Raw genomic sequence first — 13,306 nt, 5'->3', positions numbered from 1 at the left:
GAAGCAGAAAACAGCTGAGCACTGAGCATGTCCTATGTCCCCAGGAATATTTAAGTATGAGAATAAAGGATTTCATTAACTTTGTGAAGATATTTGAATATCTGAGCCAATTTTATAAAAGGGTATAATTCAGGAAGTAAAGGTTAGCATTACATTGTTTAAAAGAATGCATGATAGAGACAAAAATAATAAATACAAATAAACTATAATGAGATGTAAGTAACATCAGAATACTACAGAATCGTTAGGAAGTGATATTTTGAAGGATACACTGGGTGATGGGAGACAAAAGAGAAATACTGATAAAACAAATATTTAAGAATCAGTAACAGTTTTTAATGCCATCAGTAATATTCATTGCAGGAGAGGAATATTTGAGAGAATACCACCCATGCAATGTTGTTTCTGTCTTTGATATACTTTGAAAGGATATTTACTAAGATATATTTGAATTACATCAGAAACATTCAATAAACTGAAACTGAATAAATGGAACAAATTGAAAAATGTACATTCTTTGACATTATCAATTGCAATTTTGTTTTTATTAGAATTTTCATCAATATTTGTACCTAAAAATTATTTAAAATATAAACTATGAAGCTCAAAAATTTGGAAACATTGTCCAAGGAGAAAGATTAAGAAAACCTATGGCACTTACAGGAGGGCCTTTTGGTCCAGGGAATCCAACTGGACCCTGAGGTCCTTGAGGGCCCTGAAAAGAAAAAGCGGTGGAGAAATTTAAGACTATGCCTTGAAAAATACATCTTTATACTTTACTGTTTATTTCTACAGATGAACCAAAACATAGCATACAGCTTCTTCACCATAATGACAAACTGAGGCAATGCAACAGGATAATCTATGCTAATCCACAAGCTAAGTGCATGATTTTTCACATTATTCAGCACCCAAAACCACACATCACATCAGTGGTCTTAAATCAAGAAAATTGTAAATATTTAGAATTCATATTAAAAGTGAACAGAACATAGATGTATCAAGAAGTTTCACAGATGCTGGACTTTTAACATTGGTTGGAAACATCCCTAAAAAGAAGTATTTCAATTCCATAGCCTTCCCCCAAAAAGTTATTTTTTAAATTGACTCTACAAATGTTCTGGCTCCAGTCAAACAAAACTAAAAGAAAAAAAACAAAACAAAAAAACAAGTGGCTAATCCAGAAAGACTTTAACAAATTTCTATATTTAAAATTAATTTTTGAAGATGTCAATATTTCATTTTATTCATATATAAACTTCTTTTGTAGACAAGATGATAACATTTTATTGTATAATCATTCTCGTTAACATTTAATTCAAATAAAATTTATAATACTGTTCTTGATGCTTAATTAACTATATTATTCAACACTCATATTTACATATCTTTAAAATGCAGAAAGTAGACCTTATTATAGAAACAGCAAAATAATTGGTAAAGATAATCCTTTATGTTCCCAGAATATAACAATTACATTTCTAACAGAAATATATATAAAATGGAAGGTAATATAAAAAGATTTCTTAAGTAACTCAACTAGAATAGATTTATTTATATTTAAATAAAAAATAAAGTTTACTAAATTAGATTTTAATAGAATTTACTCTTTTTAATTTACAGTTTAGCCTTTCCAAGGGAAATGTCATTATCATTTTTAAACCAATGTTAGTTCAGAAATTATCACAAATTATTGCTATTACCAGCATCCCAACTTAAAATCAAAAAAACCTTCAAAGTTAGATATGTCATTAAATAAATAGATATCACAGTGCGATTACCCAAAACACTGGGCAACTTTTGGGAGTTCCAAATTTTGGTACTCTTATTAAGGCATGAAGCTATCATTCTTCAGTATCTATCATAATAACTTAAGAATATTATAAACAAAGTTTTATTTTAAATACAAACCTTAAAAATAGTATTTTTTAAGGTTATATAGCAAGCTCAATTTTTCTAATTTCTTAAAAGGTCATTTCTTTGCTTTTTAAATTTTGGCTCCTTTTCAAATAAATTTGATTTTGAACTTAAATTTATGTAAGGAAAAAATTTTCAAAAGTCACTTCTCTAAAGAATATAAAGAAAAAGTGGGTCTTTATAAAATTCCACAAAAAGTGTTGACATGTTCTGTCTGTATTAATCAAAATACTTTTCAGTGAAATGGAAAATACATACTCAGTGTAAAGATAATGTTGGAACCTGTTGGAACCAATCAGGGTTCCGAGATAAAATACCTAGTTCAGTGAAATTTGAATTTTAGATAAATAATTAATAATCTAATATGTCCCAAATATTGTGAGGGACATGCTTACACCACAAACTATTCTGTCGTTTTTATAAAAGTTCTAATTTAATTGGGTGTCTTAGTCTTTTTGTTTGTTTTTATTTTGTTTTGTTTTGCTTTTGCTAAATCTGATGATCTTAGACCCAACTAAAAGCTATGAACGAAGTCTTTAATAACAGACATCCATGATCTGCAAATCACGAGTATGAGGAATTATATTAAGTTGCAGCATATCCTAATGAGTATATATATATATAATCCTATATATATATATATAAAATATCCTAAGGCATGTATATAATATGTACATATAATACTGTGTATACTTATAAACAAATATATTGTTAAAGAAGTCATGGGCAGAAATAGGTATTTCCATTTCTAGTCCAATGGTACTACAAAACTCTCCCCCTAAACTTCCCAAGTCATATATTTTGAAGAAAATATTTTAATGATAATATTTCTGTCATTCTTCAACTATGCCTAAGACATAACTGAAAAGTTTATGAGAGGTAAAATCCTTTGCAGAAAATGAGGATATATTAGGGATAAAAGGTTTCATCAACTACGCAGAACACAGGAAATGTGTTCTGTATATTTAAAATGTATGAATGTTATTTGAAAATAGTTACCAGCTTACTTCAAAGTTTTTTTGTGATAACATTTATTTTGATCCTCAAAAAATACTTTCTTACTCTCAAAGGATTTTTACAATTACAGGTAATCATGTTGTTGGGCCACAGTGTTATGCTCCAAAATTGTAAGTACATATGGTTGATCGTGATATTTTGGAATCCATACACAAAATATGAGCACAAAAAAGTTTGTGCTTTAAAGACAAAACTCCTGGTTCTGCTATAATTTGTGAAATAGTTTTACTCCATTTAATGATTTAGCCATGTTAAGTAAACTACATCTTCTTAAGATGACTTTGACCATAAAATTTTTCAAATGTATATATTATTTATGAACTCAAAATGTACAGAATAGGCCCAATTTGGGACTAGTTCATCAACAGTGAGAAACATTTAGTAGAAGTTTAATTTAATTAAATATGACCCAAAACCTTGAAACAACCATAATTAAATGTTTATTCTTGTGTCTTATCTACTGACACTTCTGTCACAAATAGAAACTTTGTCTCCCTGCCCCCCAAAAACTACTTATTCTCAGGTTTTTTTGTATAAACATCACAAGGTGTTTCTGTTTTTCTTTTGGTGAAACATCTATTATAAATTTTAAGCAATGATATACAAAAAACATATTACTACGACTGCATAATACTGACCATTGCTATAGAATATTAAGAAGTGAGACTAATTTAACAGTAATACAGAATTTATATTTAAAATTCTTTCAAGAAGATAGCTTTCAAAAACTCTGGCTACAAAACACTCTGTATTTTGCCAAAAGAAAACAAATAAAGGGCATGCTTACTCATGTATATTTAGCTTTATTTTATATCAATTGAAAATCAATTTGCTAAATAGTTTTTCTATTTACTGGAATAGATGTTTTATCTTGATTTGAATGTGTATCGATTGTGACTTAATGGCTACTGGGAGCTTGCATTTTACCAGCATAATGCCGCTTCCAGTGCCATGGACAAAATGAATATCCATAGGGAAAGCAAGGGGAATGAAGAAGGCACAGGTGTTACGTGGACATTTAAAAAAAAAATTGTTTTGGCTTGAGTTTAAGAGTGACATCATAGAGCAATTATGCACAATATTACTCTCATTTCGATAACAAAATTAGTAGTACATAACTAATTCTGCTTTCCTTAAAAAGAAGTCAATGAAAAATACAGGTATTTTTTAAACTCTGTCTAGATTTTGCAAATTACTGTATACATGTTTTTGCAGACACATGTTTGTGCATATGTACCTTTTCCCAGAAATGTAAACACTTGCAAAATATTAATATTAATTTACATTATGCTACTATATCATGCTTACTCTTTCACCAGGAGGACCGGGAGGGCCATCACCGCCTGAGGTGCCCTGACAACAGCAACAAAAACAAAAGAGAAAAAAAGAAAGAAAGAAAAGAAAAGACAAATCAGTTTTGATTCCTTCTCCTGGCTTTCGTCCTCTGAAGAGGAACTGAGAGCAAACCCAAATGGGAGGGGTACTCATAATACCTTTGGGCCAGGTTTCCCAGTGGGGCCCCTCGCACCTCTTGAACCTCGAGGACCCTGCAGAGAAGAGCAAAAAATAAAACTGATCCGGTGCCAAGCACAGCCAAAAGCACAGGATCAGTTTTTATTTTTGAAGACATTATCTTGGAAAATTAAATCCAGACAGAAAAATGAAAATCATGATTTTAAATGAAGGTACCCACCGTTGGACCACGCTGACCCCGAGGGCCTGGTTTGCCAGCGACACCCTGCCAAAGACAGTTCAAACAGTTTCAGTATGCAGCGAATCACAGTCCACTGTGAGTCGAGTGCTGAGAGAAAGGTACTCATGCAAGAACACTGATATTCGATAGTCCAGGGCAATATACCATACCCGTGCACCTTTCTCTCCATTGGCGCCTGGAAATCCAGGAAATCCAGTAGAACCCTACAAAAATAAAAATCATAAGCAATGAGCATGGTAACTAACATTTTTAGCCACAAGCTGTAAGCCTGTTGGAACACACTGAGTCTCACAAGCTGGTAATAGTTAAATCAGAAATAGAATTTTAAGATACCATACAACCTCTATGCATGTATTTGAAAATGAACTTACAGTGATATCTGAAATCCTGAAGCATTGAAAGCATGAATTGATAAAACATATTTTAGTTTTTAACTTTAAAATAATTAATCAAATATTATCATTTCTCATATTAGAAAATAGCAATTAAAGGACATTTTATATACAATAATTTTAATTTTTTTTAAAGATTTTATTTATTTATTTGACAGAGATAGAGAGAGCCAGCGAGAAAGGGAACACAAGCAGGGGGAGTGGGAGAGGAAGAAGCAGGCTCACAGCAGAGGAGCTTGATGTGGGGCTCGATCCCATAACGCCGGGATCACGCCCTGAGCCGAAGGCAGACGCTTAACCGCTGTGCCACCCAGGCGCCCCTATATACAATAATTTTGACTTACAATTCTACGTACTTCCTTCAACTTGGAAGAAAAATCCTATTTTTCATGAGCATGGATAATTATTAAAATAGGAATTTTATAAAACAGTTTTCCTGAATTAACATTATTGCATTTGTGTACTTATCACTTTTTAGTTTATTTTTATACCTTTAGAACTAAATAAAATCATAAAGACTAAAAATCTTCTTCCACCTTTTCTGTTTGATGCTTGAATGTGGTTGGATCTAGCTGAGAGTCTAAGTCAGAAAGTCCAGCATTAAAATACCGTTTTTGGAATTCCGAAGACAAATCAAGACTTAGGTTTATCATACATTCACCTAAGTAAGTTGGGTACATTACTTATCCTCTTTGAGCATAGTCTTTTCTCCTGCAAAATGAGGGCGCTCACCCACATCTTATAGGCACTTTGAATTTGTGGGAGGTTAGGATAAAGGAAGGCAAGGTATAAAAATGATAATAATAGATAACAATAAATACTGGTTATTTAGAGATGTAATAAGCACAGTAAAAGCATCATGTCATTTCATCCACAAACAGCCATATCTTACAGATAGAATATAATTCTCCCATTTCACCTCGTGCATATGTCCAGATTTTCATCTGCTCAGAGATTCCTTTTAACATAACTGTGATTGTTTTGCCTCATCATTGTATCATGAAATAAACAGATTAAGGTTCAGATCCTATCTCCTCAACTTGCTAACTATGAGACTATGGAAAGTGTGGGAGGGCTTCCGAATACTCACTTTTCCTATTCAGACCACTATACAAATTAAATGCAATAATGTGTAAAGTATCTAGCACAGAGTAGTAGACATTCAGATTTTACACACTTCCCCATATGTTAGGGAGATATAATAAAGCCTTCTTTGACTTGAATCCTTTCCCTGCTTTTTTATCCATTCCTTTGGATTGAATTACCCCTAAAATAATATTTCTCCAAGTGATATGCGGCCCCCTCTGTATCAAAAGAGTCTAGAGTGATTCCATGTTTTTAGAATCTATCTCTCTGGCAGGAGGATCCAGGAATCTGCATTTTTAACAATTTCTCCAGGTGACATATACAACAGATACCAATTGTATTTCCTCCACAAGTCAGGGAAATCACATGTTGAAGCCTTATGGGAGCTGATGATCAAAATAATAACCCGTAGTATGCACTGCTAACCTTCTTCTGATGACCCATTCCCCAATATATTCTAGTTCATGTCTATAGACATGTAATATTCACATAATGGGGAAATAATATCTGCAAATTACATTTTTTTAAAGGGCTTTCAAAGCCATTGCTCTTTCTCTACAGAGAATCAGATAGATCTGGTATAGCATAGGACTATGTGACTACTCCAGAAATTTGACCAGCGAGTACAATCCAATATGGAAATATCTACTCTATCAGATTTTATTTGAGAGCAAATATTCATTTCTGTCTTGAGTAGAATAGATAACTAATCATATTTGTAGAGACTCCATTCAAACAAATTGCTCTATGCATCAATTTTATTTTTAATAAGTTTATTTTCTTACATAGTTTCTGCTCTAAGCAGCTTATGGGAAAGTAACAAAAATGTCCAACCCACCAACTAAACAGTTTATAATATATGGGCATAGTCTTCCTCTATTCTCACATAAGGGGTTACCACCAAAGTATACAATTTCCATGAAAAGGCATTATAATGCTTGTAAATGGAAAGAACAAACATCAAACAAAATGCTCAAAAGTCAAAAGTTAATGGTGAAATTGGCTCACCAATTGTGAAGCTTTCAAAATTATTTGAATGCTATTTTAAATATAAAGAATCCCACATTAAAATAGATTTTACTTTTTGAAGGAGCCATCATTTTATAATACTTATAGTGGCACAACTTTCAAATACCCATTGTGATTTATATTGCTAGAAAGATATTAAATAAATTATATTGTCTAATTATAGTCCTTAAATTGCTTAAAAATAGATTAGCAGCCAAATTTCACTTTTAGTACAATATAGATTTAAATCTATTCAAAATTCATTAGCTTCCACATAGGAAAAAAAAATGTGAAGCTTCTTTGGTCTTTGATGAGCCCATTATTTTTTGTTTTAGAACCAAGAAACATAAATCATTTTTGATCATAAAAAAAGTTGTTATGAAGAAAAGTAATATAAAAAAATAAAAACCAGAGTTTCAGACATTTTGGTTAAACAGTAAAGAAAAATGTTTGATTCCTTTAGGAAGAAACATTTCTCTCCAGTCATTCTGGTGCCTTTTGTTAATAAAAATAACTCAAAGAATATTGAACAGAGTATTGTCTCAGGAAAAAAAAACAGAAGAAAATAAGAATGTCAAATAAAGAATATTGTGTTCATTCAAGTAATATGACAGTTTTCTGTTTTTAAATCAAAACACCACAACTGCAATTCAACTTTGTAATTAGATCAAGAACTCTTCAAGCAATCTAAAGATAGTTTAAGGTTGTGGGTTATGCAGTGAATGTTTTCTTTTTTTACTCATAATACTTTTGAAAATGCTTGACATTTGAAAGGAAGGTAGCTAGGAGACAGGGCAGTATATTAGAGACAATATTTAAAAGGTAAAACTTACTAATCAATGTTCTAAATGTAGCTAGAAACCTTTAAATGATGCTCATGTTATTCTTAAATCACAAATGAAATGAATCTCATTTTAGAAGGGCTCAAAGCATTATGTTTAACTCCTACTATATAAGGAAATGCATATTTTCTAGTAACCCAATGAAAAATTACAAAACAAAGCCAGGTGGCAAGCCTAATATAGTGTCATCACACGACAATGAGCAAACCCAAGTGCATGCATTTCACATTTGTCAAAAGGAAGGACATTATGGTTTCCCAGTGATTATCTCTGAAACTTATTAATAAGTATATGTTTGAGGATTATTATACAAATACGATTTATCTTCATATACTATACCTGTCAAGCCTGAATGGGTCAAACAGAGAGAGATAGATCAAAAATAGATATATGATAGATAATAGATAGATAGATAGATAGATGATAGATAGATAGATAGATAGATAGATAGATAGATAGATAGATGATAGATAGATAATATCGTGGACATATACCCATCTTAATAGTAATAACCAAAATGTACATATTAATCTAGTTAACCACTTTAATTAACTAGTCAGTGCATGAAGTGCAGCCTTGACAAAGTTTTATGATTAGCTCAAGGAAAAGTTGTACACCAAAGTAAATATATTTTTTAAACCATCCATTTTTATGCTTAAATTATGTATATTTCAAATAGTTAAAAGTAGCACTTGAGCTCTATAGTGGATTGAATGGTGGCCCCAAATCAATATATCCAATATTCAAATCTCTGGAAGGAGAATGTTGCCTTATTTAGAAAAAGAGGTCTTCATAGATGTAAATTAAGTGAAGGATCTTGAAATGAGATCATCCTGGATTATCCAGGTGGTCACTAAATCCAAAGACAAGTGTCTTTACAAGACAGAAGAGAAGACATAGGAGGAAAAAAAAAAAACGGCTATGTGAAGGCAGCAGAGATTGGAGCCACACAGACACAAACCAAGGACAACCCTGGGCTACCAGAAGCTAGAAGAGGCAAGGATAGACTCTCCTTTAGAGCTTTTGGAGGGACTGGGGGCCCTGCTGACACCTTGATTTTAGGCTTCTGGTCTCAAGAACTGTAAGAGAGTAAATCACTGTTTTAAGTCACCAAGTCTGGAGATTTGTTACAGTAGCCTTAGGAAACAAATACTGTGGAAATGAGGGAAAATAAAGATGATGAAAGATGTATTGTAATTCTTTTTTTTTTTTTAAAGCAGCAAGTGGAAATTCCAACCCTTAGGGCGCTAGAAATGAAATCAAAAGCTATTCTCCATCACCTATTATCCCCTTATCACTTCTAGATATACTAGCATGCTACCCTGGAATGGTCCTGGCTCCAATTACAAGGAAGTAGCTGACTATGCCTTCCTTTCATGACCCTGTCTGCTAAAATACTCCAATCCATAATCACCTAAGCTCTTTGAGCCCCCTGCACACCAAACACCCACATACCCCATGTCTTTCTCTTGTGAGATTATAATTTAAGGATTTATCATCTCTATGGCACAAACTGAAAGGTAATTCTGTGTAATTAATTTCTACAAAATGTAGAAAAAATCAAGCCAATTGTTTTACCTTTGGACCTTGTCTTCCTGGATATCCTGGTAATCCTGGAACACCAAGTTTCCCCTAAAATTAAAAAAATAATAATAACAAATAAAAATTCTAAGTTGAAGATTCAATGATGAGTTTAGTCATTTTCCTAAAAATTAGAACCACATATTTGAACACTGGGAAGGAAGATTTGCAAGTTTTCACCATACATGTCACTTACATTAAATTTCCTCATTTGAATAGGGAAAAAATTGCTTTGGACATATTTCTAATTCTATAATGTTTGCTAACTTAACTTCTGTCTAACTGACAGTGCCTTCTTTGGGGACACAGAACTCTGAGCTAAAGAGAATTCTAGGACTCCTTCTGAACTTTTAAGCATGAATAAAGAAAACACCAGAGCTTTTTCAACATTGAAACTATTTAAAGTTAGTTGATGTAGTTAAAACTATATTTAGATTTTATTACTTGAACTAAAGTGAATCTTTTTGATAAGATTATTTCATTTCTCACTGTAAATATAAAGCAAGCAATCATGAGTTATTTAACTATTTCTCATTGAGTAGTTTAAATAACTATACAAGAAATTCTGACCTAATTTTTGAGCAACTTTTCTTCTTTTATTCAAACATCTGGATAAATCTGGGTTAATCGATGTATCAAACGTTGCAAACTACAGCTAAGTCATGATGACTTTTGTGGAGTGTTAATTCCTGTGGGTGAGGACTTAAATGTGCCACAATTTTGTTCCAGTGCAATGAGATTACCTTTCATTCTAAAAGTGCTAAAACAAATGGTAAACTATAGCAAAGTCCACAGATGTGTAACAACTACCAAGAGGCTTAAAATGCTATACTGAGAAAATTGCCCCCTGAACAAAGCATTAATTTAAAGATACAGGTAGAGAGAAAATTAAATTAAGTTGAATGAATTGAATCAAATATGTTTGTGGAATTTTACTGCGACTTATTTTCCTTAAGATTTCTTGAAAGCACACTTCACATATAAAATATTATTTACCAAACTCTTAAACATTAGGAGGCACATAGTATCATTATTTCCCATGTACATTTAAACAAAATAAGAACAGAAACAAAAACAAATCCAAATTACTATATACAACAGTAAAAGTTGAGCTGTAACTTTATAAACAATAAATATTTTACTAGAGGAATCAAGGCAAGAAAATAGGAATATAGTTTATGACCGTGTTCTTAGAGATTGAACTAAAGAGTTGTCTGATTCAAGATCAACGCTGCATAGGTAAGCAGCCTTCAGATGGAAAATATGCAAACAAGTCCCAAGAAGCATGCTTATAATGATGTCCCTTTGGATACATTAAGTTATCATATCTGTTTTATGCCACTGATTTCAAGTTTAATGAAAATCTCTAATTATGATCACAAAGCCTTTGGGTTCTATGTTAATTACTGTATTATAATATAAACTCTTATTCACTTCAAAGTCATTTCAAAATAAACCCAAACAGAAAATTTGTTTGCATTTTCAATAGGGTGATAGGCAACTTCAATAAAGGGAAAATAATAATGAAATATTAAAAATGAAGAATTGTGGGGTAAAGTCCTGATGCCTCTGAAGAGATGGTGGGATCATTTATACAAATAAAGTGGAGCAAGGATGAGAGGAAGGTCCAGAAGAGTCTCAAACTATTGGCAAGTGAGTACTTGAGTGGAAAGCCTTGGAAGCCCTTGTTTTCTCCCATTCTTTCCTTCCCTGCCTACACACGCTGACATCCTTCATCAGTTCACAGTTGGCAGCTGGGAGGGTGAAACTATAGAAGAACCACTACAACGGGACTCCTAAGGACATGAGGAAATATTTTCTTACTTATCTAGTCACAGTGCCTGTATAATCCTCATACATTTTTCTTCTGAGACAGGGTGGCAAGAAGGGAAATTAAAATTTTCTTAAGTAGCACAGAATTTCCATATTTCACAGAATAATAGTGTGCTTAATAGAGAAAATTTGGAAAGCAGATATACATATTAAAAGGAAGGAAATCATCTGAAATATACCACCAAGAAATAATTATTATTTATATTTTCCTTTAGTGTATGTAATAGGATAACATTTATCACAGACATTTCTCATTCTTTCTTAATTTAACTTCATAGTTACATTTATGTGTACATAAATATGTACATAGTACATTTATTTATGTGTTCACCACATCACTAAATACTCTACAAAGGCATAATTTCAATGTTGTGTAATATTACATGTAAATGTAAATGTAATGGTTGACAACGTTTTTGACATATTACATATAGCACAAAGGCTCTGCAACCAATGAGAATTAGAATTATCTGGGGATGTTTTAAAACATAGCGATGCTTGGGTTAACCCCAGACTAAAATTAAAATCTCTTGAAGTTGGGCTTGGACAACAGCATTTTTTAAAAACACTTGCTCTGTGAAAATGCATGTTTATGTGAAAAAATAGAAAGTGTACATTTTGGCTTGAGGAGCAAAGATGATTCTACTTCCTCCAAAACAATAAGTAGACCATCTTTCATTGATTCTTTGATCCTTTGTTAATCACGCTCAAATTCTCAACCTCTAATGTGCAAGAGCTTGAAAAGCAGTTGATTCTGCATGGCCAAGGAGAACGGAGGGTAGGCAACAAGGGAGAATGAAAAAGGATAAATGGACCCATCTCGTGGTTATACTCCTACCAGTATATGGATATACTTGAAATGTAATAGAATATCTAGATTTCTGACATGGGTGACTAAAAATATTTTTAAATGTCGATGAAATATCATCTGCAAGAGCACCCGGGAATTTAAAATTGTTCACTGACCTTTTCTCCTGCTTGACCAGAAGGACCAGGGTCTCCAGTTGGACCAGCTCGACCTTTGGGTCCCTCAGGGCCATCTTCTCCTCTTGGACCTATTTGACCAACTTCTCCCTGAAACACAGAGTAACAACCTTCTTGTAATTTAAAATATATTGGAGACTGAAAACAGAGATTATAGTATATCAAAAAGTCGTATTCTTCAACTCCTCATTTGTTTACTCATGCTTTATTTAAGACAAAGAGGTTTGAAAATCTTTGATTTAATCAATCTTTCCATTAGTAAATAAACAACTGCATATAGTCTGACATTTGAAAGCCTACAGAAGTCTGATGTTACCGTGTTTCATACTAAAGGAATCTTAATAAATCTGTGTTGCAGAAAGAAAGAAAAGAGTAAAAATTAAGGTTAGATTGTGGAGGGTGGCAAAATAATCAACCCCAAAATATGCCACTCGGGGATGAAGGTTATTTTGAGTTGAACGCAAGTGAGAAGAAGCAGAAGCAAGACAGGGTGCTAAAAACAGGATATAAATTTGCAAAGACACCATCCCTCCCCTCTCTACAAGAAAGGACAACAGTTAATCACTAGAGACTGCTAGACTCTCGTTAGTCTGGAGTCAGAAGCAGACACCAAAGAACTTTATTAACTAGACTTCATCTACCATTACTTTTCCATATAGCTGCCTTCCCACAATTTGCAGCCCTAGAAACTCAAAATCCTTTTCCTTGTCATATCTCTAAAACTGTATTCTTCTTTTGCTAAAATGCCATATGAGCCCAAATTCTAACCACTCCTTTGAGTTAATTACCATTGAGTGCTCCCATGTATAAACGTGAGGCACATGCTAGACAAATTCTGTTTGTTTTTGTCTTGTTAATCTGTCTTTTGTCAATCTAATTTTACAGGGCCCCAGCCTAAGAACCTAGCAGGTTAGTAGGAAAAAGTAATTTTC

At 32.6% G+C, this 13,306-nt stretch overlaps 1 protein-coding gene across 1 annotated transcript in view; it reads right to left on the bottom strand.

The window, feature by feature from the left end:
* The window catches only part of COL11A1 (collagen type XI alpha 1 chain), a 561,059-nt gene that overhangs the window by 75,900 nt on the left and 471,853 nt on the right, over positions 1-13,306 (bottom strand). The window contains exons 39-45 of the mRNA XM_057310420.1: positions 12,357-12,464; positions 9,555-9,608; positions 4,798-4,851; positions 4,628-4,672; positions 4,428-4,481; positions 4,243-4,287; positions 662-715 (exon numbers count right to left, since the gene is read on the bottom strand). Coding sequence (XP_057166403.1) covers positions 662-715; positions 4,243-4,287; positions 4,428-4,481; positions 4,628-4,672; positions 4,798-4,851; positions 9,555-9,608; positions 12,357-12,464 — 414 coding nt within the window. The remainder of the gene's footprint in view (positions 1-661; positions 716-4,242; positions 4,288-4,427; positions 4,482-4,627; positions 4,673-4,797; positions 4,852-9,554; positions 9,609-12,356; positions 12,465-13,306) is intronic.

This window comes from Ursus arctos, unplaced genomic scaffold, assembly GCF_023065955.2.
Source record: "Ursus arctos isolate Adak ecotype North America unplaced genomic scaffold, UrsArc2.0 scaffold_12, whole genome shotgun sequence".
Classification (NCBI taxonomy): Eukaryota; Metazoa; Chordata; class Mammalia; order Carnivora; family Ursidae; genus Ursus; species Ursus arctos.
The sequence above is the reverse complement of the archived record's forward strand: the minus strand, read 5'-3'. Positions and strand labels throughout refer to the sequence as shown.